Source organism: Medicago sativa, chromosome 4 (assembly GCF_051527215.1).
Source record: "Medicago sativa cultivar Bolivia chromosome 4, Bolivia_mono, whole genome shotgun sequence".
NCBI classification, from domain to species: domain Eukaryota; kingdom Viridiplantae; phylum Streptophyta; class Magnoliopsida; order Fabales; family Fabaceae; genus Medicago; species Medicago sativa.
This window is the reverse complement of record NC_140752.1, coordinates 99,825,450-99,853,034: the sequence shown is the minus strand read 5'-3', so window position 1 is coordinate 99,853,034 and position 27,585 is coordinate 99,825,450. Positions and strand designations below refer to the sequence as shown.

The following is a 27,585-nucleotide window of genomic DNA, read 5'->3' as shown; positions in this document are numbered from 1 at the left end:
TTTTCAGAATGTTCATGATACTTTAACTTTTTCATCACACAAGTGCTCAACCCCAGAGAGAGAGACCAAAAGGAAAGAAGCATCAATCAAAATTGTCATTACATTATAATTACATTACAAACAAATGGAGAGGTGGGGGTGGATGTCATTGCCATCATCAAGCGCAGAATCAAACCATCTTTCAACTAGTAATCAGTTGAAACTTGTGGTAAAATCAAACATCTGCACCGGCTTGTAGTTGCATCGTCATTTTTCAGAAATCTAATTGACGCGAGCACCCCAACTGTCCAAAATGAACTCTGGCATAAAACAATGAACACACTACAAGGATAATATTTCGGACACTCGGCCATGTGCATCGGGAGGAATCTCCCTCCCAGGGACCAGAACATTCAAAAGGTTGGCGTACCTGTCGGAATATAATGTCAATATCATTCCATAATAGGGTATTAACAACTAAAATTTGGGAATTAACTCACTCTGCAGCAGTAAACAAGTGTACATGTTCTGTAATGAAGGCAAGCAAGGCCTGTGACAGGAATAGAAATGCCAAGATAAGATAACTTTAGAAAAATTACATTAAACACAGAGCTGTTAGTGTTAGGTTATTAGACTTACCTCAAATGGCATGTTTAAGAGTTCATAGTAGGTGCGTACTCGGTCCAACCTTTGTTGCACTACTTCACTGTTTATGGATGGAATAGCAGCCAATGCCTGTAACACCGTCCAAATTTATTATGAATCTTAAATTTCGTCAAGAACTTTTCTATCTCCACTTTATTCCTAATCTCTCTGAATGAACAGTCAAATGGTAACACTGTCTAATTAATAAAAAAATATATGCAACAGGCAATGAAATTAAGAAAAGCAGATACTAAACATGCAATGCAACCATGCACATATGGAAAAAAATTAAAATTATTTGTCATGACTATTTTAATCTTTACCACTGTTGGTTAGATCTAGTGGTAAAAATTAGGCTTATTCAATCACCCGGTCCCTTAACTTAATTGATTGTCTCAATTTGGTCCCCTAACTATAATTTGTACCAATTTGGTCCCCTATGTTTTGCTTCGTTACTAGTTTTAGTCCTTTCTGTTAGTTTCTCTCAGAAAACGTTAATTTATGTACCAATTTGGTCCCCTATGTTTTGCTCCATTACTAGTTTTAGTCCTTTCTGTTAACGTTTTTTTGAGAGAAACTAACAGAAAGGACTAAAACTAGTAACACAGCAAAACATAGAGGACCAAATTGGTACAAATTATAGTTAGGGGACCAAATTGAGACAATCAATTAAGTTAAGGGACCGGGTGATTGAATAAGCCTAAAAATTAAACCCTCTTAGGTTGTGTTTGGGGTTTGGAGGGGAAGGGAGCAAGAGGGAGAACGGTAAGGAGCTCTAATCAATGCGCTGAAGTGAGAGACCACCAAAATTGGCTAATATTATGCCCTAACCCAAACCCAAAACTTTAGGGTTTCAAGTACATGAATCTCCACACTTGTATTATACCGCTCCCTAACATGCGGTCAAAAACAACCATCGGCTCTAGTACAATTTGTTAGAAATGATGCAAAATAGAGATAAGAATCAAGGAGAAAGGACACATTTGGGAAAAGAACATTCACGAGAAAAAATCACAAGCAAAGGACATCAAAATGAGCAACTACAACAAACATCTTAGATGCTAAACCTTAGTATGTACTCCCTCCGGTCTCAAATGTAAGCAACAAAAAAAAAAAAAATTCTCATGGTCTTAAACATAAGCAAAAGTTTACTATAGTTATTATATTTAATGCCACTATTCCAAATTTACCCTTAAAGTAAATCTAATGTCTAATGTAACTATTCATATTCCAATAGTTCCAAAGCACTTTCAAGGGTAAAATTGGAAAGGGCGCTTCTTTATGATGATTTAAATGCACTTAGACCATTTTCTTAAAGGGTGTGCTTTTTTGGTTTTTGCTTACACATGAGACCAGAGGAAGTATATGTATTAGAGCACATGTAAAACCCTAACTCAAAAGCCCTAAAACGTAAAAGGCTCATACATCACTTTAGAACACGTTTTGAACTTGAGTGTATGCATGCTTAATAACGAGCACTCTTGGAGCGCTGGCAGAATAATAGCCCTCGCACTCGATACATCTCCTACGCGCGCACACACAATATTAGTTACCTGTTCCAATGCAATCGAGTTTCGACATATTTGCTGAACACCAAAAAGATTAATAGACTTCATATCCGCCAAAGCCTGCCAGTAAAAGTGCCCCCTCTCGTTAGCAGTGAAGAAACGGAAAATAACTTTTCAAACATAAATATTAAAAGTATTTATGTCAAAACAAAACTGTAAAGAAGTGTATACATTCACACCTTAATAGATGCATTTGCTGCAACCCCACAAATTCCACCAAATATGTAATTCCGCTTTGCATTTGAAATAAAAGGAGCCATTTCCTCATCTCTTCGGGTTATCTAGACATTTCATTAAAATAGTAAACATAACTAGTTTAACTTACACAGGCATAACATACATCTTTGAGTCACTTGAAATTCATCATTTTGGCTATTGACCGTTTACTTTCACTATTGGGGTTTATAGTATTAGTAACATTCCATTGTTTTATTTTATCAATCAGAATACTTTGACTGGTGGGTTTATTAAGCCGCCATTGCAACAAATTTAGTTTGATTTTAACTTTTATTTATAGTAGTATTTAAGTTATTCCCACAGTTCCCTAGTGAAGGAATATACCTTCTGGCTAGAATTTATGCACTCAAGGTTTATTTGGTATGGTCTTGATGAATGTATGTTACTTTTTGGTTTAGTATTAGAAGTCTATAAAGCTTTCTTCAATAATAGTGATTACGTTTATAAATTCATTCACCAAAGTATGATTTCTTGGCTAATTTTATCTCTATAATCTGAAGTTTTTAAGGGAGCATTCATATTAATAGCATAATCAAACCTTTGTCATACACATTAAAAAGGAAATGATGGAACTGTGTTAGTGTGCATAAACTCTATATGAGCTATTCTTGGGAGGCTATGAACATAAGCTGAAAATAGATTATTAGCATATCATAAGCTCTTCTAAACACGTACACAAATGTTTGTCATATGATAAGTTCAAATAAGATCTTACAAATGCTTCCTAAATAGTAATGCTTTTTGATAATAGCTTGGCCAGACCACAATCTAATTCCGAAAATAGATTTTGATATCACATCAATATATTAGAAAGCTATTTCAACAATCCCACTGATCTAATTCTCTTATGGTGTGTTTGCGAGTTGGATTTTGGAGGGGAAGGCTTCGGAGGGCTAAGTCTATATTCTAATATATATTTGATATTTAAAATAAAAAATAAAAGTTGAAAGAACAACATGAGACACGAGCATATTATATAATGTTGTTTTTTAATATTTTTCTAACTATCAAATATATATCAAAATATACACTTGGCCCTCTAAACCCCTCTCCTCCAAAATCTCCAAAAACTAACTCGCAAACATACGCATCCAAATAGATTTGTTCTTGATCAGAAAGTAGTATAATCTTTGGTTACCAATTCAGGGATTGAAAGAGAGTCTCAATAGATATTGATGTGAGTGCAAGTGCATACACTTAGCTTGTAAGGTGAGGACTTCCCATCATGTATGCATTACTTAGGTCATATTTGTAGTCAATGTGGGACTGTCAACACTTCGCTTCATGCTCAAGACTGGACATCTAAATTGGGACTTGTGTGGATGGAATAACATAGATGTCAACACCCCCTCGCCACACACATCTAAAACTAGACATCTAAGCGTGGACAAACACGAACAGAATAAAAGAGAACTTGGCCCAATAACAGCTTGAACCAAGCTCTAATACCATCTAATGTTTTGGGCCTAACTCAATCTCACAATATCAGTTTCTAAAGCAAGGACTGCCTAGTGTCTAGTCTTATATGCACTACTTAGGCCACATCTTTAGTTGATGTGGGGCAATGAACCATAATTTGAAAATTTAATAAAATTCATAAATCTACATAATTTTATTTAAACAATGTTGGAAAATCTAACTTAATTGCGGCGATCCCTGTGGTCTAGTATTGGGTCAGTTCGTCTATCTTCATTGCAGCAGAACAACACCTTTGGTGTGTTGGTTTGAGGGGGAGGTTCTAATCCCACATCACCTAATGATATGATATTGTAAAGATGATAAGACTAGGGCAATCTTCAGTACCTTACCAATCAGTTTTGTGAGGTTTAATTAGGTCCAAAACCTAATATGGTGTCACAGTCTGTCCTAGGTCCATTGTTGGGCTTACCGCTTCCTACATCATCCATCCCTAGCCCAATTGATGGTGTGAAGGAGAGGTCCAACGGGTATTGATGTCAGTGCATGGACATAAAACCAAATTCTAAGGTGAGGACGGCCCCAAGTCGTGCATGCACTACTTAGGCCATATCTTTGGTCGAAGCGATACTCTCGAGACAGGACATTTAAAGTAGAATTTATGTGGGTGGAATAACAAAGACTTCACCCCACCCCCACCCCACCCCCCACACACAACTAAGAATCGTTTGAAGACAACATACAAAGATAGATAAAAAGACACCTGTGCAGTGAGAGAGATGATGAAGTCGTCTGGTTCTTCAGCATCTTGGTCATCCAAGTATTCTGTATTTGTCATTTCCTGTTCAAATGCTCAGATAAGTTTGGCAACAATCAAATTATCAAACTCTTCAACCAGAGAAAAGCAACATCACGTTTGGCAAACCTGCATATGAAATATTGTCTCCAATTGCATTTCTATACGTAAAACCTTAAGGCAGTCAACTGCCAATTTTCTATAATCTTGAGCAAACGATGCTAGGCTCCTTGTAGGTTCACTGTCTGAATGGCTATGATGCTTTCCTCCAATATGATTTGTTGCTCTTTGAGTAGTCTGTCCAAGCCTGCCAATTTCACAAGAATTTTTAATGCTTGGAATTCTTTCATTATAAATTAAAAATAAAAAACAACACTGTACTGCTCACTAACATCGTTGGGATATCAGTACCAATAATGTTAGAATATATGAAAATATTATTAATAAATCTTCTGAGTAATTTAGGGTAACTTAGATCATCTATTAGGGATGGTTTCAATATTTTATATATCAAAGTTTGTTTCCATTTTAATTAGAATTGTAATAGGCCCATCGTGAAAGTGTATAAAAGGAGAGGGAAGAAAGGAAAGGGAGAAGGAAGAAAAGAAAGTAATGGGCCTCAAGAGCAAGGCCTGTGAGTGTATGAAAGGAGAAGGAACCGAGTGGGTTCAGAAGGGAAGGAAAGAGAAATAAGGAGGGAAGAAATAACAGAAAGGACAGCTTGCCGCAAAGGATTGGAGGAGGGAGATGTGATAATAATGGAAGAGGAGAGAGAGAGAGAGAGAGAGTATTATGTTTTGTTCCTTTCAAATATACTACCATCACAGATTGTAAGGAGCTTGGCTCCAGCTATTGTTCTAGCTCATTTAATAGTTTCCTTCATTTTCACATAGTAACAGATGACACTTCCTCTGATTTAACTCGACTTACATTATTAATACCAATTCTAGTCCATCTCTCTGTTGATGCTATGATTTTTGTGATATCATCCAGCATATCACCCGCATACACATCAACATAATTTTATGGAGCATTGTTTTCCTGTACTATACCTTAAAGACTAACCTTCAGTAAAAACTTTCAGATGCCTTTGATGATTTAATGAAATACAATTTTCTTATTTATAGGGTATCTGATACACAAGTTTTAGTTGAAGGATAGTCGGTCCTAGAAGAGCACTCAAGGGTTATTAAGAGTACCCTACAAAGAGGAGCACTCTTGGATATTTTCCCTACATCATAAGTACTATGCTCTGCTATATCCCTCGAAAACCATACAAGGTTTGTCACATTTATAGATCCTGCCGCCCAACAAGGCAGATACACATGTAAAATCTGAGAGATTGTAACAAAGAACGATATTTTACCTACAACATAAAATTGTACTCAAGAATACATACATATAATATAAACAAACAGAGATACGATATTTTACCTACAACATAAAATTGTACTCAAAGAATACATACATATAATATAAACAAACAGATAAAATAACACAAATTAACATAATAGCTTTAATAATGTTGAGATCTTATCTCTGATTTACTTTTGTATATACTTTCCAAATTGTAATCGAAATTAGAGAGATATAGGCTTTTGTTCTTATAATTATAATCAAGGGATAGGCTTTTGTAATCCTATACTAATAGTAATTTATTTAGATAGATATAGGCTTTAGTAATCCCGAAAATGGGTTAATCTCTCAAGAAATTCAAGTCCAATTTTAATCCCCATTTCAATGTGGTATCAGAGCTCAGATCCTGTGGGCCTGATAAAACCCTAAAAAGTTTCAAGAAATCCAAAGCAGGGTAACCCAGTAAAAGAAGCAGCTCATAGTCCTAGCTCAAATGCAAGTCCATCACCCAACCCTCACAATCAACTCAGAGACACTATCAAACTAAACCAGTTGGCACAGAGGCCACCGACACAGGTCACAGACTCGCAGCAAGAAAGTTGCACACAAACCAGTCTCATCCAAGGGAAACATAGATCTAAGAAGACGGGCACAAAACAAGTTTCACCCAAGAGACGCTCTTTTAAATAGATTCACACACTTGTGAAAAAGCAATGATAAAAAACTACTAGGTGGTGGGAAACTCCAAAGGAGTTTTTTTTCCTCACGCCATAAGATTCTGAATACTAAAAACTATGGTTTGCGAACTCTACAATCTGAATTGGAATTCTGGCGTCTCATGTTTATACTTGCTTTATATACAGCATGCAATAAAACATTGCTAGATTGCACAGCACATAGAAAACACACCTTTCAACAGAGTCTGCAACATACTCCAGTGAGTCACTAAGGGATGCCAACAAAATAAGTTTATTGTCATCGTGGATTAGGTTTTCCTGGGGAAAAAAATACAATTAAGTCACAGGAGAAGCATAATACAATTAAAAACTTAATAAGAAAATTATATCAATAATGAAGCACAGTAACTCATAAGCATAAACAAAGAAATGAACCTGCTTAATAGGACGCAAGTTTAGCAGTAATTCACTTAGCTCCAGTTCAGCCTCAATTGTTTCAATGTCATAGGAATTGCTTTCCAAATTAAAAGGACCTTGCAGATTTGGTAAATATCCACTTGAGGGGTCAAGCCTCATCAATTTCTCAATATCATGCCTCCCAATAAGCATGTAACTCTGCTTTTCAAGAACAGCCTGAAATATAGTTGACAAAAATGTCAGAAAATGCTAACATAGGAAAGGTACGATTCGAGGCAACTATTCTAAATAGCCCAAGGACGGAGTAATCAACGGGTCCGTATATACTTTATGCTGAAACTTGATTTAATTTTTTTTTTTAAAACTAGTTATCCGGCCCAAGGACCTACTAATCTGGAGGACCAATCACATGCAGAGGGGCCATTTGAAGCCAGAGCAAAGTCTTGTATGGACTGGCCCATCACAGGAATTGTTGGCACTTCGGGGTTCGAACTTAAGACCTAGAGAGGAGCACACTCCTAGGTCCCAAGCCTACACCCCTGGGGATTCTTGATTGAATTAACAAATAATAGGACTGAAGAAGCAGCAAAGATCCAATTCTTGTGTGTTATTTGCTTCTTTAAGGTCTATGATGTGCCAATTCGGAGAAACGGTCATTGATACAGCAGCAACACGGCTGCAATATGTGTACGCTTCTTCACGAATTTACATATTCCCCGCTGAGATACATACATGGCTCAATTTTTCTTCTTAATTATGACTCTCGGTAATCACCATAACACCTATGGCATAACCCATTCATCTCAGATACATGTATCATTCACACTTACACTCTTCTAATATTTTCTCACCAGCTCATCAAATTGAACCCTTCACGTGAATAATATCTTTCACCCATTCACTTTTCCCTTTGCCTTTACCCATTTTTAGTTTGGAACTTTTGAATTAAAATAATATATTTATTATATTTTGTATTTTTTTTATGTACATATCTTAAACATAGTGTATCCTATTTTTTCAAAAATGTTGTATCACTGCATCGGATATGTATCGTATCCGATACTCCTGTTGCGTCCATGCATCATAGTTTATGGTGCTTATCTATTCGTTGTTTCAAATATACGACTTTGTCAGGTAGCTTGAGGATTTAGTAATCTATGTTCTCTGTTTCTTTTTCTAGATTATTGGAAGTTTTTCTATCAAAAAAATAAATAAAAATTACAGGAAGTTTCGTCCAAAAAAAAAGTACCTCCATGTATGAAGTCCGGCATCTTTCATAAGTCCTCTCCAGAAAAGTTTGCACATACTTCACAAGATCATTAGCAAATTTGGGCATTGCTTGTGCCCAGCCAAGCACCTGCAGTAAATTTGATGCAAAAAGTTTCAAAGGGAAAACAACCATGTTCTCTAACAATCAAATGAAACTAAATGTCAAGCATGGTCAGTGGAATAATATCCAAATTCCAAAACTTACTAGTCCAGGTAACATATCATCCTGTGTAAAATATAGAAAAGTAAAAAAAATAAAATAGAACCTGACGTATTGACATTATTATTGAAGCTAAAATTTACCTCTTTTGTCAAGTAATCAATAGCCAATAATCCTTGTAATACAGGCCGGCCCTTTTCAATTGATGAGGTATAAGTAGTAACCACATGTGCTCTTGGACGAAATGCAGCCGGACCTAAAAGTTTGTATGAAGAGAACAAATCTTAAAAAAAACTTATGGTGATATTTAGGACAAACACTAATCTCTCAACAAGTCATCAACATTCACATCCAATTTTCAATGCAAAACGATAATTATTGACCAAAATTTCTAATAGTTTTTCAGTGCACTATATGCCCGTAAGCCTAATAAGCTATGATTTCACATCATGCTTCCAGTAACTTCTTTATCTTTTACATTACAGATTGAAAAGTTCTGTAAATGTTATGCACAGTGATCTTACAAATTAGGATCAAAGTATGTTTTAATTGTACAAAAGAAGTGATCTATCATCTAAGAAAACTTGATTAACTACACTATCACAAGCTTATCCATTCCTATTTTGTAAACAAATTTAGGAAGTGCTCCTTTTAAAATCCCAACAAACTAACATGTATGAGCAAGTATACTTTCAACAATATGAACACTACGAACAATTGCAACAATTAAAACACTCCAAAAACAAAGAAATGCATACTCTGTTTTTGGTGGCTTTAGAATTGAACTGTAAGGAAAAGATAATCTAGCAAGGGAATAAGTCTTGGGTTACTGATTCCCACAACTATGGCCAGTACAACTTCAAAATTACTTAACTCCCACATTACCAACTACTTTAAACTAGAATGCATTATTTTTCTGGAAACCAAATTTGCTTCAGAAATTTGTGTTTGGGGGTGGGTATTATAGTTATCACTCAAATGCTTGTTGATAACACCTTCAATTAAGAATGGGTCTTAGCATCAAACATTTCAGAGAAAGCTAACTTCAAAATGCTTTACTGCATGACTGACATACTATGATGTTTCAAAAACATTAAGATTCAGAAAAGATCACACTTTAAAATAAGGGAAACGGAAAAAAAAATAGCCAGAACAGTTTAAAAGACTTGCTTGATATTGCTTGTTGTACGCCTTTTCGGTAGTCCACAAACATAGTTGGTAAAAAGTGGTCCTTTACAAAGTTCTCCACAAAAGCTAGCAACCCATCATTGCTGCAATTCACAAAATTGACAACACCATGAAGTAATATTAATGCATTAGAAAGTCACAAAATTTGAGCTTAAAAAGAAGTTTGCTATTTTTTTTTAAAATCAATAAGAGTTGGTATCAAAAATATATACTATACAAACATGATTAGTCAAAACCATATAAAAATTAATAGAAACTAGCTGACATGCAATCAAAACTTATAGCTACCATTTTCATTATGTTTCCTTATATTGATTATGTTTGAAGTTTATTGATCAACCACTCTGGGCTTGCAAAAGTAGTACTACACTGGCACTAGACCTAATTCTTATAGATAGCATAGATGTTAGTGCTTTGTATTTTACAAGCATCACCAATATCACATTATACATCCAAAGCCTCCGATCTAAGGGTATGTTTCAATTAATGCTATGAGATGGAATAGAGTTTAATGGATTGGATCGAAGTTATTTTCATTGTTTGGATTTTAAAAGTAAGGACGGGAAGAATGGAATCTAATGGTATCTATTCCATCAATGCTATTACTTACCACTATTTTTCATTCCCTTGAATTTGGATGGAATGGTATGGAATCACAGCTGGACATATTTTTATAGTTTAAAATTATTGTTTCACCCAAGTAAAGTGAAGTGTGTCGCGTAGCACAAGAACGCTGAGTTTGTCGTACAGCTGTGACTGATGAGATTTTTCTGACGCACAATTTTGTCCTTAACAATGGTTGGACACTGGGTATTGGATTAATGCTATTAATTTGGGGATTGAGCACACTTCACTTTTATTGTTACTTTATTATTGAGAACGTGAGGTGTTGAAGTTGCGGAAAAACCAAAGGTAAAACTAGCAATAATTTTTACTTATTCTGCATTTTACTCGACATTGATATTGGGATTTTATTAACATACAGTTATTGGATTTTTGACTTGTATTTTTTTCTTGTCAAAAATACTTATAATATCTTTGTTGCTATTATTATTTTTACATTTCATGTGTGTTACAAAATATAAATCTAGCATCAGATTGTTAAAATTTTGAAGAGTATTAAGTTTCTAGATTTTGTAAAAATGAACTATTATTTGAAATAAGGTTATAAAGGGAATAAAAAGGTTCTAACTCATTCCCTTCCATTCACGTCACAAAGGATAGAATGGAAATTATGTTTGAAGTTTAATGGACATTTCGCATTCCCTAGTCCCTCTAAAGATTTTTGTTGGAATATCAGGTCTAGAGTAATAAAAGAAAGAGAAAACAAGACGGCTAACAATGTATTCAGTATATATATATATATATATATATATATATATCTCTCTCTATAATCAATAGATGTTATTCAATAACCTAACCTAATAGTCCTATTTATATTGGGTTCTATAATCAACTTGCTCAAAAAATTTGTGTTTTGTTTTGTTTTGTTTTGACATTGACAAGTAAAACGATTTGTTACATTTCAACCACATTCTTGACTCCTGTTCTTCATCATTTACAAATAAGCAATGTTCAGAAAACTAGACTTGACTGGCCAATTAAACCAATTAGCTGGAACCATACCATGATGTAGATTGATAGATTGATTAACATTAATATCTCTGCCCTGCATCTACACTTTTTTTTTATTAAAGAACTATTCTAGCAAATAAGTTTCTTTCAAAATTTCACGTCAACAAACTCAATTCATTCTACTTTTAGAACCTGGTTTTTCAAGCACATTTAGAAGTATATACTTAACATATTGGCACTAAATACTCAATGCAGAATGACACTATGTCTCGATATCAATATGTAAAATAAAGTAAAATGTACAAGCATATGTGCTTAACTTAGCACTAAATACAGAAAGCAACATTTTATTCACACATTTTTTTCAACAAAAAAAGTGAACAATAAAGTAGCATTTTGGTTTTGCATACAAGAAATCAAAGAATAATTTTTAAAAAATAATGAACAGAGAAAAACTGTGCAATGTTTTTGAGCTCACCTAAGTTGGGAATACTTTGTTGGCAGAATTGAAGCAACTTTATCTGTGAACTGCACAAAGAATCAAGTCAGGAAAAAAACATATTGAACACGGTCAAAACTTTACAGGAGGGATGTAACAATCCAAGAAGCAACACCTGAAGCACAGGTCGGTATATTGATGCTGCTAAATATATGCCCTCCTCGGGTAAAACCGCTGCAGACCCATAACCCTCCTGCACCACATTGGGACCCTTCCTATTCCATCCTTGGCGAACAAGATCAACTCCTGAATATTAAAACAACATAAATGTTGGAATTGGGAAAAAAATTAATAGATTAATAAACGGAAAAAAAAATGATAACGAAAAAAGTGCTATAAATAAGATGTTCAGCAGTTAGGCAATGACTTTTTGTCAAAGCATAAAACTACTGCTAGAGATTAAATTGTCAAGAATTAAGTAAAAGGGCGATATTACCAGAAACTTCCATAACTAATTTACAAATTAAAAGCTATTACAGTCATGGTACTGTCAGCACAGCATGCCAAAATCCAACATATACACAATATCTTTCTAAACTGAAAGGTAAACAATTTAGAATTGCAGGCACTAAACCACCAAATGGACAATGTCCCTATAACAGCGCTTGCTTATTTGTTTTTTATCTAATATTACTTGTAGTCTTAAACATTGATGATTTTCTTGTCCATATCATAATATTAAGATTACTATTCTTATATACCATGTCTATGAGACAGCAGCTGTAATCATGTAAAACATTAAGGGTGTATTTGGATGGAGGGTTTAGGAGGGGAAGGGAGGGGAGGGCTTACTTTTCTTTTTTAAATTACGGACATTATAAAATAATTTTTAGAAAATTGAATTAACAACATGATAAATGATCATATAATACTTCAAAAACACTTAATTGATTTTAAAAAAACATTTTACATTGTTCGTAATTTAAAATAAAAGTGAGCTCTCCCCTCCCTTCCCCTCCTAAACCCTCAATCCAAACACACCCTAAAAGTGGGAGAAGGAAATAAACATGCCAAAAACTTTGACAGCTCAAATATGTGCACAAATAAATATAAATTTCATGATATGAATAGAAGTTATATCAGTGGTAAGAGAAAAATATGTACAGACGTTGCAAGGAAGAGGAGTGCTTGCAACACACTCTTCCCATCATGCGCTCTCTTATTGGTTGAAATTCAAACGCGTAGAAGTTTAGCTTTACCCCTATAATAGCAATTCCTATGTAGGCAATTTTAACAAATTATGCAAGCTTCGCCAAAATAAACATATCTTAACAGCATCCCGTGTATACCAACAGCAACATGATTTTAAATTGTATAAGCAGAACTCCTTCAATTTAATAGAATTTATCATACCCTGATTAGGAATAGATATTGTAGCATCAGTAAAGCGAAATGCAAAGGTAAGACCATTCTCTGATCCATCCCTGTAATCAATAAGAAACATTAATCATTAACTACATGATACAAATTTGGCTTGAGAGATAATATTGTATTACCATAGAAAATTAAAATTTCTGAATTATTTTCTCCTGGCTTCTCCTGGCAATTGTGAACCTGACTCAAATAACTTGTCAATCGCATTAAGGCAAAAGACCTTGTGTCAAATACCCTACTTCTCAATTTTTTCTTGTTTAAACATCTTTCCTTGCAACACCTAAATTTCAAATTATCTATAGACTGAGTGCATAAGAGGGATTCGAGGTCGTGATTGTACTGATGCCATTGTTTTCATTTCTATCTCTCTAATAACATAACTTTCACAAATTTAAAAACAAAAAATATAAGTCACAAACTAACAAGTGACACCGAGCATGTCATATTTGACTTGCAAACGAAATGCTCCTCAACTAGATGATCAACAGTGAATCCAAAATAAAGGCTGCGATAATGGCTTGATTGGAGCTCCATTTATTATCTATCAAGTTCTTATGCCAGCTTCATCATAGACTTTCTTAATTATTAGGTGTTTGTTGCCAAAGGACTATTACACGATATTTCAGAAAATTAAAACTTTGAATTGAACAGAGGTTGCTGTTTAATGTTATACTAAAGAGCAAAAGAAATTCAACTCACTTGCCTTTTCTCTTTCGAAGGGGTTTTGCTTGCAAGTCTAGCTGTTTGCACAGCGGCATCAGCAGATGCAGCTTCTGGAGTAGCCCGCAGAATTTCACATATAAGTTGTTGGCATTCACTCTACAAAAATAAAGGATGAATAAATATAAGCCGAAAGAAAAAATAAAAGGGATTACAACCAACATGCACATTCTGAGTACCGATTTAAGGATATTTTACCTTTGTAACACGGGTTCTTCATGTTTATATGCATATTAAACAATATAAATCAGGTCCAGTCAATTTTTTTTTCATATAAACTAGATTCCTTTGCCATTAATTTAAAACAAACTGTCTCAAATGGTCAAGCGAAACATGATAATACAGGATGCTACAAAATTTGGAGCTCGTTTACTTTATGAGAACATTTACTCTTTTCATTTTATAAATTTGTGTTAATTTTACTTTCTAATAAGGAGATAAGAGACTCTTGAAGTGAATAAATGTCTAAAATTGTTCGGAAACAATGAAAATTCCAAAAGAATTACTTTCGTTATTTCCTGAAATGCATCATCCCTGGCTAGCATTTCACCTTCTCTCAATCACAATGGTTCATTTCAAGAGACTCGCATCTTCCCATTAGCAAGTTAAAATGGGCACATATTTTTTAAAATGAAAAATAGAAAATGTTTCCGCAAAGTAAACAGACCCTTACATTCCAGTCAACAACAAAATCATCCTTCAATATAATAAATAAGACATCACCGTATAAGAAGACAAAGAAACTTATGCAGTAAAAAAACTAAACATGTTTCTAAACCAATAAGTGTGATACTTTCCGGTAGTTTCAACACTCGCTAACATGCATGTCAAACTGCTTATTTAGTTTTTCAGATATAAATTTGTCATGAATTTTCACTTCGCAAGTTAAGCTTTTTAGAAAGTTGATCATTAATGTAGTAACAAAGCATGAAGCCTCTACGAGCAGGTGGAATAGTTCAATTCTTGCCATCCCCAATATTCAAGCATGTTAGATTTATGAATTCAACTATGGAGATTCCTCGATCTCTGAAACTTATTTCTGTATTCTGCTGATTGATTCTGTTACAGAGTGGGAAAGGTCCTTATATAGACCGCAGAGACAGCTGGCTATAACCAGTTACAAGCATCGCACATCCGACACGTGTCAGTTGAGTAGGTTACAATCTATTGAGTTAGTCACATTTACAGTTAGAGACATCTATTAGCTACTCTAGGGTACATAATAGTTATGCTGAGCTGTAGCTGAACTATCCTTTAATAAATCACAAGGTAGTATAAGCTTGTCAATTTCCACGTTTCAAGCTCAAAGGACTGTTGAGCAAGTATATTTCAAATATAAAACCATTTGAGTCATCAATTATTAGTTTAAGCTTTGATGAAAGTTGGTAATTAAGTACAGAGAAAATTTAAGTGTACTCTTTTATCTACTATCCAATAACCATAACTTCATGCATATCATCATGAGGTGTGTAAGACACTAATCATGTCTAAGCATATTCAATTAGTACAGATATGTATTTAAATTATAGTAATAAATTTCTCTGAGAAAAGCTGGTAATTACATTTGATTTATTTAAAGTACAGAAAAAAGTATAAGTGTACTAGTACTACAACTTATATTTACTATCCATAACCAAAACTCCATGTAGGTCAATATTACGTTTGTATCCTAGATCAAGACACCAACCATGTCTAGCCATATCAAATTAGCACAGATATGTCCTCATTCTATTATTAAATATCTTGCAACTGAATAACCCCTACATATAGATTACCTGTAACACTGTCAAGGAGAAACTTATGCTGTAACCTCCTGTGACTTGAGATGCTTCAGAATCAGGGTTCCAACTCACATCTACTGGCACTGATTTTGGTGTGTTCATGTCAACATGCTGACTGACTTTTGCTTCCAACAGCTCCCCAACAACAACATGGTTCTCTATACAATGATACATGAGGTGACAAATTTACGATGAAGAATAATGATTAAAATAGAAAGCAGACAACAACAACCAAAACACTTTGTCGCTAGGTGGGGTTGGCTACAATTTTGCTTGGTCTTCCTTTACCTCTATGAGGACTGCTAAGCACAGTCGCTCTAACAGATGCCTTTGAACACTCACTCCACTATTGGTCCAAGTCACTGATATTAAATTGCCTTGCAATTGGCAACCGACTGAATTGGTATAATTTATTTTAATTTAAAAAAAAGCCTATTTTGACTTTTCATTATTATGCTTAGTATTTTTCCAAAGCCGCAATTACAATCGGCAACTACAAGATTAGTGGCAAGGAAATCTTTCTTCGTCAAGCTCATAAAAATGATTCAATCCTTTGCACCGTGGATGCGATGGCGGATGTGGATCTTCAAAAATTGGTACAAAGAAAGATGTCAAATTAAAAAAGTTTATTGACACTTAGTTTGGGATGAAGATGTCAATTCAAGCAAAATTATTCTGGACGGGTGTTGGATTTTTGCAGATGATATAAACATTAAGAGAGAGAGAGAGAGAGAGAGAGAGAGAGAGAGAGAGAGAGAGAGAGAGAGAGAGAGACAAGTAATCATTTTCAGAAAATCAAAGAATCTGATTTTTCATAGTCAAAAACCCATTTTTAATTTGTAAGGAAGTAGTATGTGTTTGGCTTGCTGAGATGTGTAGTTGTGTTTGGGAAGGAGGGTTGATTTTGGCTCTTCTCAGAAATCAGATCTGCGCACAAAGAAAGAAGGTCCTGTGCGATATATTTTCTTTTCCATTTTTTTAGTTTGAAAAAAAAATTGTGAGTGAATGTAAACCAATACAACCGGTTACCAGGTAATTGGTTTTAAAAAGTTGATGATGTGGACTAATAATTGAGGGAGTGTCTGAGAGAGTGTGTGGGAGAGGTTGTCCTTAGCATTCCTCTTACCTCTATTTATTGGACTATCCTCTATCTAGTTTACCCACCTCACCAGTGCTTTTATGTGTTTAAAAATATAGAAAGTGCATGAAAGTGAAGAAACACACCCACCCACACACACACACACAGAGGGGAGGGTGAGAGACTGAAAGTAATTTGATTGATGCATCTCAACTGAATTGATTCCAGTGTAGCTAACTAATTATACATAGTTAGCTGCAAGAACTCTGTTACAACAGAAACTAATGGGCTTGAAGCCCAACTAGAATAGGGCAAGTAGCCCACACTAAGAGCAGTGTGAATACTGAAGTGAAGATGTAATCCTATATCACTAATACAATGGGTTTCTCCACACATTCCCAAACCACACAAGACTCTGCTGTCTTTTATACAGCGGGTGTTTGCCCAACTTTCTCCCTAGTGCTTTTATTCATAATCCAATATTATTTAGTGTGACCATTTATTTATCTTAGCATTCTCCTCTCTGCAACATTAAGTGTGCCATTAACCTAGAAAGAAGAATGCATATAAAATTATTGTGACTCACCGAATATTCGAACAACAGCATCCAAAATTGAATCAAGAAGCTCCTTCGCAGCAACTTGTGCTTTCCCGCCAGGAGCCATGAGAGGGGAAACAGGGCTTACAGCCAACAGAGTCCCAGCAATAGATATCCCATTCTTACGCTTCTGTTTTGGCAACTGGTAGCTTTCCAGTTGACCTTTAATGAAGTGTAGATCACCTGTTCCAGTCCGGGAACCCTTACCAATGCTAGACCTTGATGAATTCAAAAGGTCTGCATGGGCTTTAATCTTGGATGTAATAATTTCATGAATTGTTGGTCGTAACCTTTGGCTGGTAAACAATAAAACCAGTATAACTTGCACACTATCATCCCAAACAAATATATAAAAAAAAAAACGATAATAATGAAATAGGTTGTAACCTTTGAAATTATGAATTACTGGTTATTTAAGATATTATTTACGAACTTCCTTATAGTTATGATTTTAAGTTTAATTAAGTATTTGAATCTAAAGGTTTACTTTCTCTTACTAATGTAAATTTATGCATGAGCATTAATTTTATGAATATTTGAGTTTTATGAATTTTGTAGAATCTTACGATTCGGGTCATGACTTCACGCTTTAAGATCTTACTACCCCTTTTCGATTCTGCATGAAATCTCGATTTTAGCTACCTTGGTTCCCTTATCATGAGCTTCTGAGGGTGGGAGAATAATCTCCTTTTAGTTTGTTAAGTTAAATTTTAGAATTCAATTCAAATACAAGTTACAACTAAATAACCAACGCTTAGCTGTCACAACCTTAACTGCAGTTATTTCAAATCATAAATATGGGACCTCACAGCTTTTGGCTCTGTTTGGTAAAAATAGCGGATAGCTGATAAGCTAGCTGATAGCTTTTAGCTGATAAGCTAGCTGATGACTGATGACTGATAAGCTAGTTGAAGTGTTTGGTAAAATTAGCGGTTTAACTAGCTGATAAATGTAAAATGACATAAAAGGGTATTATTAATTCAAAATATAAAGTTTATATAACTTGATATTTAAATATTCAGGAATTCTTAATTCAATTTTGTTTTTTAAAAAGTAATTGAAATTTATAAATTTAATATATCTTTTATATTGTAAATTAAATTTTATTCACTAAAAAATTTATTTAAGTATAACGAGGTATATATACTTTTTTGTCAACGGAGGTATATATATTTTTTGTCAACAACCTAAGGCAAGAGAGATAAATGGAGGTATTTTGTCAAAAAAAAAAAAAAAAAGAAGATAAATGGAGGTATATATTGTCAGCAACATAAGGCAAAAGATAAATGGAGGTATATATATTGTCAGCAACATAAGACAAGTGAGATAAATAATAACGAGGGATGTATTTGTCAAAAAAAAAAATAACGAGGGATGTATATTTATTAGGGAAAAAAAACGAGGGATGTATATTAGGGAATTGTAGGTTTGAATTAAATTATAATAAAAGGGTAAAAATGGATTTTAGATAAAACAATAGGGGTAAAAGTGGAAGAAAATATGAGAAGCTATAAGCTATAAGCTCAAACGCTACTTGGAATAGCTTCTGAAAAATAGCTTATAAGCTCGTGAAATAAGCTATAAGCTCATGGTCAAAAAGTGTTACCAAACAGAGCTATTTTTGTCAAATGAGCTTATAAGCTAGAAGCTAAGAGCTAAAAGCTCTTTTTTGGTGTTTACCAAACAGACCCTTTGTAAATTTTAATTGACTTTCAGAAATACAACTTCAGTTTCATTAAAAAAATATTATTCTTTTCTCTCAATTTCTGATAGAGAGCAACAAGTGCCACGTCCATTCTACTAATTGAGGAGTTTTGGCATCCACAAATCATGAATTGCATGAATTAGTATGTTATCTTTTAGGATAAAAGAAAAAATACGATGAAAGTAAAAAAAAAAAAAAAAGGACTGAATCCCGATATTAAAATAGGATAAATTGAGAAAAAATGCAGAACTCAGAAGTAGAATTGATTTTTTGGGCTTTCATGAAATAAAAATCCCAACCAAGAGTCAAGATCAAGCAAGCAACACTAGTGTTAAAAATTAGGAGAAGCTTATTGAAAAAAGCAAATCAAAACCTTCAAAGAGATAAGGAAACATAGAGTTTTATTATTGAAAAGAAAAAATATTATTAAAATAACTAACCATATTATAGCACCAGCAGCTGACACTTTTCCAAGCATACACAGACACTCAACCATGGTCTGAAGATACTTCACATAAAGTGGAGCATCAGTCTTTCCAATTGTTTCCTGCACAAGAAACTCGGAACTTCAGTTCAGAGACTGAAAATCGCTGAAAATTCGAGAAGCATTATGAATTTAATACAAATTATACAATTAAGTGGCTCATACAAGAAATTCATCAGGTGTCGAATTTGAAAGCCATGTTGGCATTTGACGAAGAGCACCATTGGCATCCTTTGTGACATCACTACCATTGATTCTCATGTTTTCCATATCTCCATCTAAAGTAGCTTCTTCACTTGAATCCAGAGCACCTTCCTCATCATTGCCATCAAAAGAACTGAAACACACATTTGATGGTATTTAATATACTATATTCCGCAAGCACAATCCAAACTCCACGCTAGCGTGTAGAGCAACAATCAAGCCTTACCACGCTACGTGGGATCAGCTACATGGATCAAATGACGTGATAGTGCTCTATCAAACAACACATTAATATGACTCTGGAAAAAGAGAAATTGGAGATTGTCTCTTTAAATTGTTATATCCTTAGATTAGTCAATATTAGTGAGGGCGCAACCCAAGTAGACATTAGGAAAATGGAGCTACGTCACATCAACCTAACAGCAACAATCAAGCAAAAAAACACTACCAAAGCTAGCATGGAGTAGTATAACCAGTATTCCATGTAACATTTAATAAAATCACACTATCAAATATTCTCATCATCACTTTCAACAATCTCGTCCATTCTTGACAAATAAGACAATATGAGATCTCGTCCATTCTTGACAAATAAGACAAAATATGTGAGGAATTTGCTAAATTTGAATATCAACAATCTTCCCTCAGCCATCAATGAAGCAATGTGTAACAGTAAAAGAAATGTATGAAGCTTCAATAGGAAATAAGAAATGATTTATGCAGTTTATGTTAGAGTATATAAGTATCTGATGCATTAAGCATCTTACTGTAGTTTAGTTACACTTAGTTTAAGCCTTGCATTGCAGGAAAATGACAGCTGTTAGGTTGTGTACAGCTGTCATACTACCTCATGACCCTATATATACTTGTATCCCCTTGTGACTTGAACTCTAACAAGAAATAACAGATTCAGTTACACAGAGTTAGTTACAACTCTTTCTCTCTCTCTTCTCTCACAGTTTTTCAAGCTTTTCACATTCATCAATGGTGATTCCTGTTTCCAACAGTTTAGAACTAGGAGAAAATAGCAGAAATAGTCAGAAGTTCAATTGACCAGTATTACCCTCTGTCCACAGGTCCGGGCCTATAAGATCCATCAATCTGGAGGCCATTCTGATTGTCACCTTTGAGTGACCTTGTTCTTCGCGACAGAGGTTGTGAACTATGCGCAGTTAGTGCAACAGAAATGGTGGTGGGAACGTCATCATCATTCTCCAGCATCGTTGAGCCTGAGGCACTGCACACAAGAGTTCAAACACAATATATCTTAACATCAGTTCAAAACAAATAAACAGCACAACTGCATTAAATTGGCAGTCAGATCAAAAGTTCGCTGTACATTTTTAAGCGCCGTGATATTAAAATGTTTTCACATAGAAACAAATGCAAACAAAATAGAAGAGAAATTCACGAAAGAGCAAAATAGAGCTTCAGAGTTTGCTTGAGAATAGCATGTTAAGAGAAAAATATAAAGCAAAGATGAGCCACCGCTAAAATAGCATTTCAGAAGCATATACTCTAAATGCCTTTGCAAAAAAGCAAAAAAAATATGTAGTCCAATATCTCACAGCATCATGATATAAGTAAGAGATAGGAATGGAAAAACAAATACCTATATTCACCTTTGTTGTATAAATGTGCATGTAAATCCTCCAAAATCTTATAAAAGAGAACTCCACGCAGCTTTGTTAACTCAGAACGGACATCTTGGAGTGCCCCGACCTAGGCCACACGTCAAACATAATTATGACATACAAATAGAAATGTTCAGAGAGATGATTAAATAAATGGAAAAATATTAACAAAGAGGGAGAGAGAGCAATCTGAAGCAATGATAACCTAGAGAAGGGATGTACATTGGTCGTATACCATACAGGTTCAAAACAAGCTAAACAAGTGGAAATATTATAACTGTCTGTTAGCACTTCTTTCCATATGCTAGAGGATATGGTTAAGTGTAGTGACTCTCGCTAGTGTTTCAATCTCAAACTAATGGTAATTTTAAGGGAAAATACATTTCTAATATGCAGAGAGATGCAAAGGTTTTGCTATACGCTTGTGCTTTTTAGCATTTTTTACTTTTTTCTTTGGATTCAGGATTCAGACACATTCACATTTTCTTTGATAATAAACTATTTCTACCAAAGAACAAACACACAAATACAACATGTAACAAAAATAATCCTTCCACACAAAACACTGAAAATAAAATAATGATATAGTAAGTTGAAAACCTACAGTTTGGAGACCTCGCTCAAGCATCATAATGGATTGCACATGCAATTGAACTGCAGCATAATATTGCTTCTCTGCAATGAGTTTCTCGATACGAGCTGGAACCTGCAACTTAGATAATTATAATCAAAAACCTATATAAAACAGTAATAGTTTTAAACAGAGTAGTTTAAAAGAAAGCATGTGCTAAATTTATCGTATGAAAAAACATTCAACATAAATACCATTAATTCATTCCACACAAATGTATGCATTGATGCATATAACTTGTTCTCACAGTATTTTTTTACACAAATTGTGAGGTCTTATTACAGTGCTTGAGCATTCAGGTCATGTAGTTCTTTGACAAAATGACCAAAAGTCTATAGTTCTTTGCCATCATTGTTCCCCAATCTTAAATTCAAATTTCAATTCATGATATTTAGTTTCGGAAGTAGATAATTATTGGCCTCCATTTTATATCCACTCCAAGCGCAATGTGTTTTTACACAAGTTGTAATGTTTAAAGCAGCAAACAATTCTTGTTCCTTGACTGAACAAATTAAGTTTTAAGATCAAGCGGTTCTTTGACAGTAGAAAAACACAGAAAATTCAAATAGATGGCAAAGTATACATGACTACTTCTGCTTTTGTAATTGAAGGAGCATCCAGTATGATGAAACTGCAAATGCAGTCATGTAAATTCATATAATTGTTTAATCAAAAAAACAAAATGCATAAGTAGCCTAAAGAAAATCATATTCGGGACATACAAAACCAGACCAGCTAGTATGAGTTTAAATGCTGGTTGAGAGACATTTTTATTCCTATCAACTGGCCAAAGTCACACAATTAGATCAAGCACTGTCCAAACTAAAAAAATGAACCTTAGCAATGTCTTCGATTTGATCCAATAAGGAGATTATGTGTCGTAATGTGACTGATCGATACCATAATTGATGCAATTGCTTGTTGCGGGCACTAAGGTGCTTCTTGGCCTCTGCCAAATCTACCTTTAATACGCCTATACTTTCAGTGGATTCACTAAAAAGCCTCAAGATCTGGAGATAAACACAATATTTAGAAAACTGTAATTTATAATATAAAGAAGAGACAGTTCTAATTAAGCAACGCTCAAGATTTAAACAAGATGAAAGGGGGAGGAAGTGGAATTTGAAATTTGAAACCAATAAACGTTTAGATTTTGTTAAATTAAATATCGACATAAAATATCCATCACGACTTTAGTTTTATAAAATGAAAGAACTCCCAACTAAGATTGTTTCGTAGTTTCCTATATGTCAGCCTTGTATTTAATCATATAAGACATCATAACAGAAAGCGCCTTTATATTGTAATAATGAAGATCATACAAAATCAATAAAATATTTGATCAAATACAGTAGCAGCAACAACAACCAAGCATTATCTCATTAAGTGGGCTTGGGTATATCGATCAAACGACACCATGATGTTTTTTCATATATCATATCTCTACCCAACTCATCAATCTCTAGATCTTTCTTAATAGTTTCTCTTATAATTTTTTTAGGTCTTCCTCTGCTTGACTGCCTCTAATGATTTGACTGCCTTCCATTTCATCTACTCTCCTTACTATAAAATCTATAGGTCTTATTTGTGCATACCCAAACCACCCAAACAGAGTTTCCACCATGTTCTCTACGATAGGTATTACCCCAACTCTCCCTCTCCCTCTCCCTCTCCCTCTCCCTCTCCCTCTCCCTCTCTCTCTCTCTCTCTCTCTCTCTCTCTCTAATGTTGTCATTTCCAATCCTATCATGTCTGGTCTTACCACACATCCAACAAAACATCCTCATCTCCGTTGTGCTTATCTTATTCTCATGTTGGTTCTTTTACCGCCCAACATTCCATCACATACAACATCGCCAATTTTACAGTTGTACGATAAAAATTTCCCTTCAACTTGAGAATTACATAGAAAACCTGACACCATCCTCCATTTCAACTACCCTGCTTGAATTTGATGGTTTACAGGAAGGGAAAAAAAGGCAGTAAGAGAAAAATTTAATGGTATTACGGAATATAATAGATTGGAGGGTTTGGGGGTGAACATGAGCAGTAGAATTAAGATAAAAAGATGCATCACCACAAATGCTTGAAACATAGCCTACACCCAAGTATTTTTCCTTGTCTTATAGTTACATAATTTAAGAAAAAGAGAGATGATGAAAAAAGTGTTAAAATATGGCACGAAGTAGCAGCTGCTATGACTACGATCTAATCTTGACAGCACAATAAATGGAAAGGAAAGCAAAAAATTGTATAATGTGACGATAGATCTACACATGAATATACAATCAAAGACCCAGTGTTCCAATGTATATTCATTAAATTAATCATAGAAAATGAAATTTTCAGAAACCTGGGAATAGTTTTGGATAGCTCTGTTGAAACCACTATGATAAGATTGTACAACTTCATCCACAACCTCCTCAATAACATCACTTTGCTCCTTCAAAAATTGCGCGGCAGCATCACGGTCTTTTGATGTCAAAATATGAACAACATGAGGTAATGAATCAAAACGAGCAGCAGTCCAAGTCTCATCGATCCTAGAGATTTCTTCTCTCAGATACTGCATTCAAATGGAAAAAGAAAGACTACTTTAACATATGATAAGTGCAGTAGAAATGCAATTACGATGGAAGTTCCAGAGCAAAAAAAAATTATTTTCTAATCTATAAATTTGCGGTAAAAACATCTGCAGTATGAAAAAAAAAAAAAACATATATGATATGCCTTATAAAAAAAATAAAAAAATAAAAACTACTCCTAGAATGGTTGAAATAAGAGACACAATTAACATATGTACAGATATATAATCAGACTCAGACCACTTTCAACATAATGATTCCATTCTCAAATTGCAAGTGACGTATCCTGATTAACCTTTTAGAACTTGGGTCAAGCCTAATTCAAGCTCTTTGCAAAACAGATAGCTTCTAATATATAAGTTTATGGCAAAGACATCTTTAGTATCACTAAATAAATCATCCATGCTTTATAAATACATAATTAGACTACTTTCATTGTAATGACACCACTTTCAAAATGTAAGTGATGTATCCATCTCTAACCACTCAGAATTTGGGTTAAGCCTAACTCGACACCAGAACAACAATTAACTAATCTACCGTAAAAAAAACATAATAAAATTGAACGATATGAAACACTTGCAAAGAATCCTACATCCAAAAAATTTACTAATCTAATAAAAAGTAGCAGGTATAGCTTACAGCTTTTTCTGGAGGCAAAGGTAATTCGTCAAAAACTCCCATATTCAGCCTTCAATTCAATGTGTCCAGTCCACAAGACTATAACTGCAATGCAAAAATACAAGATAAAAGATAACAGAAAATTCAAAGTATTTTCGCACTATAATTGAGCTCTTGAGTGAAATTCAAACTAAATCATATGAAAATTGAAAGTTGAAGAATGAGAATTCGAGATTTGAAGATCTTAAGAGTTATGCTAAGAATCGAAGATTCAGTGTGTGTGCGCGCTAAATCGATGGTTTTGAGAATGGAACGAACCTGTGATGAATAAGAGAGGAGCGAAGATGGCGAAGAACGCGTCAGGAAAAGAAAAATCAAAAGAACGTAAATTTATTGACTAGTAGTAGTATGGTGATAATCAAACGAACATTCCATCATTACATTTCAGATTATGTATTTATTTGTTTTTTTGGATTAATTTCACATCCTATTTTATCTTTTGGATTAAATACGTTTTTCATCGTTACGAAATTACTTTCCTTTTTCATCTCTTTAATCTCTACAGTTAAGTTAACATATATTTTATAAATATTTTTTTTTTCAACCATATTTAAAATATTATAAAAAGATCGTCCATAAAGAGTATCGTAAAATTTGAATTTTAAGATTTTAGTGTTAAAAAAAATAATAATTAATTCAATTTTTTTATTAATTAATTTATGATTTTAATTTATTTTTTTTGTCGATAGAATCATGATTTTAATTTTTGATCATGTGTATGTTGCTTTGGAAGGGTAGCTGAGATTCAGTCTAAATACTCAACTTGTAAGTGTGTGATTCAGTCTAAATACTCAAAAGCTGCGTAGATTTTATTTTTGGTGGAATGGATCAAAAAAAAAAAATCTGAATATTTGTTATGTTGGTAATACTGCGGTTTGTTGGGTGCATGCATTATACAAAATTAAGGACAGTTTATGGTATTGAAGGGAGTCAAATTTGTGATTGTAAGCTGTGTCTCAATTCATTTTAGTACTTTCTTTCTAATTCTCTCTCTTTTATTATTATGAGTGAAATTCATAAAGGTATGAGGTATCACCATGTTGAGAATAGACCTCACATAACATAGTGAGTTTTACATGAATTTCACTAAGGACGTGTTTGGTATCACGTTCCAAACCAAAATTGCGCTTCCCAAGGCAAAATTGCGCTTCCCAAGGCAAAGCAAACGTGAAAATAAGGAAGTTGGAAATTGGAGCTTCTGCTTTAACGGGATTTTTCACCGTGATTTTCAAAAAGCAACGGGATCCCAAACACACACTAAATAAAAAGAAGTGTTGGAAAAAAAAAAAATGGAATAGGGGTTGCTATCACTTTTCTAACATCAATTTTTTCTGAAGTTTTTTTTTTTATATAATTTGTTGGATTTGGATTATTAGTCAATTGATTGTTTGTAATTGTGTGCTTTAATTACTTTTATCAGGTTGGGATAGGAACGTTATTAGCCATTGACATATCCATTTATGTAGTGCTAGCAATGTGATGATCACTCTTGTGCCATTTTAATGAAACTTTTTTATTTGCATTTTTATTTTAGAACTTTAAATGAGGTAACCTCATTTCCATTTAAAGAAAAGGCTTGCATTTCAGTTGTCAATAATCAAATACTAGTATGAAATATTGTTACCAAAAAAAAAAAATACTAGTATGAAATAAAAATATAAAAAAAACTCGTCAGCTGCTCGAACTTTGGTTTATATCTATGTAAATTAAATATGTATGGAGGTTGCTATTTCTTTCTTTCAAATTTCAGCACAATGTTATACCAACAATGAAAAAGATTATCATGAAGATCTAACAGGAATAAATCTTCTCCAGCATTTCCTCGACGATTATAGCTTTGAGAATCTATAGAATAGTATAATATCCTCATCATGTGCAAAGAACACGAGAAAATGAAAGAGATGTTCAAAGAGGAGGAAAAAGGGGCTATCTATGCTTGCATAGAACCTCATGCTCCCATCAATTTAATCATATGATCAACAAAAACTAATAATGATCTAAAAAGCAGATGGATCGATTTATAAAGGAACTAAACACATCTCCTAAAATTTGGTCATTGAATGAAAATAAGACAATCCATATTGCCAAAACACTGGTGACAGCGTCAAGGTCATCGTAAAAAGAGGTACTCAACAACACTTTAGGTATGGTCACTCATGAATATCAGTTTTACACACTCATTAACAGGCTCAATATGATCATTGAAGGAAAAAATGCATGAAATTTGATAGAGCAACTTTAATAACGATATATTATAAACCTGTGAAAGCCTAGATACTGATTATGATTTAGTGTTTTTTTTATTTTTTGAAGTGGTGACAGTAGCAG

The 27,585-nt window shown here is 33.9% G+C and overlaps 1 protein-coding gene across 1 annotated transcript; it reads right to left on the bottom strand.

Moving 5' to 3' along the window:
- LOC146934644 (exocyst complex component SEC8-like) lies at positions 1-25,628 on the bottom strand. Its single transcript, XM_085706558.1, has 27 exons — positions 25,516-25,628; positions 25,219-25,302; positions 24,345-24,557; positions 22,828-23,001; positions 21,965-22,066; positions 21,339-21,448; positions 20,790-20,963; positions 19,688-19,859; positions 19,479-19,585; positions 17,322-17,629; positions 15,652-15,815; positions 13,860-13,975; positions 13,136-13,206; positions 11,898-12,028; positions 11,762-11,811; positions 9,691-9,791; positions 8,664-8,776; positions 8,341-8,448; positions 7,110-7,307; positions 6,907-6,992; positions 4,771-4,948; positions 4,609-4,686; positions 2,372-2,473; positions 2,178-2,252; positions 619-714; positions 480-529; positions 1-409 (listed from the first exon to the last, which is right to left on the bottom strand). Exons 2-27 carry the CDS (start codon positions 25,258-25,260, stop codon positions 322-324), a joined length of 3,207 nt encoding a protein of 1,068 aa, XP_085562684.1. The 5' UTR covers positions 25,261-25,302; positions 25,516-25,628; the 3' UTR covers positions 1-321.
- Positions 25,629-27,585: the final 1,957 nt, after the last annotated feature.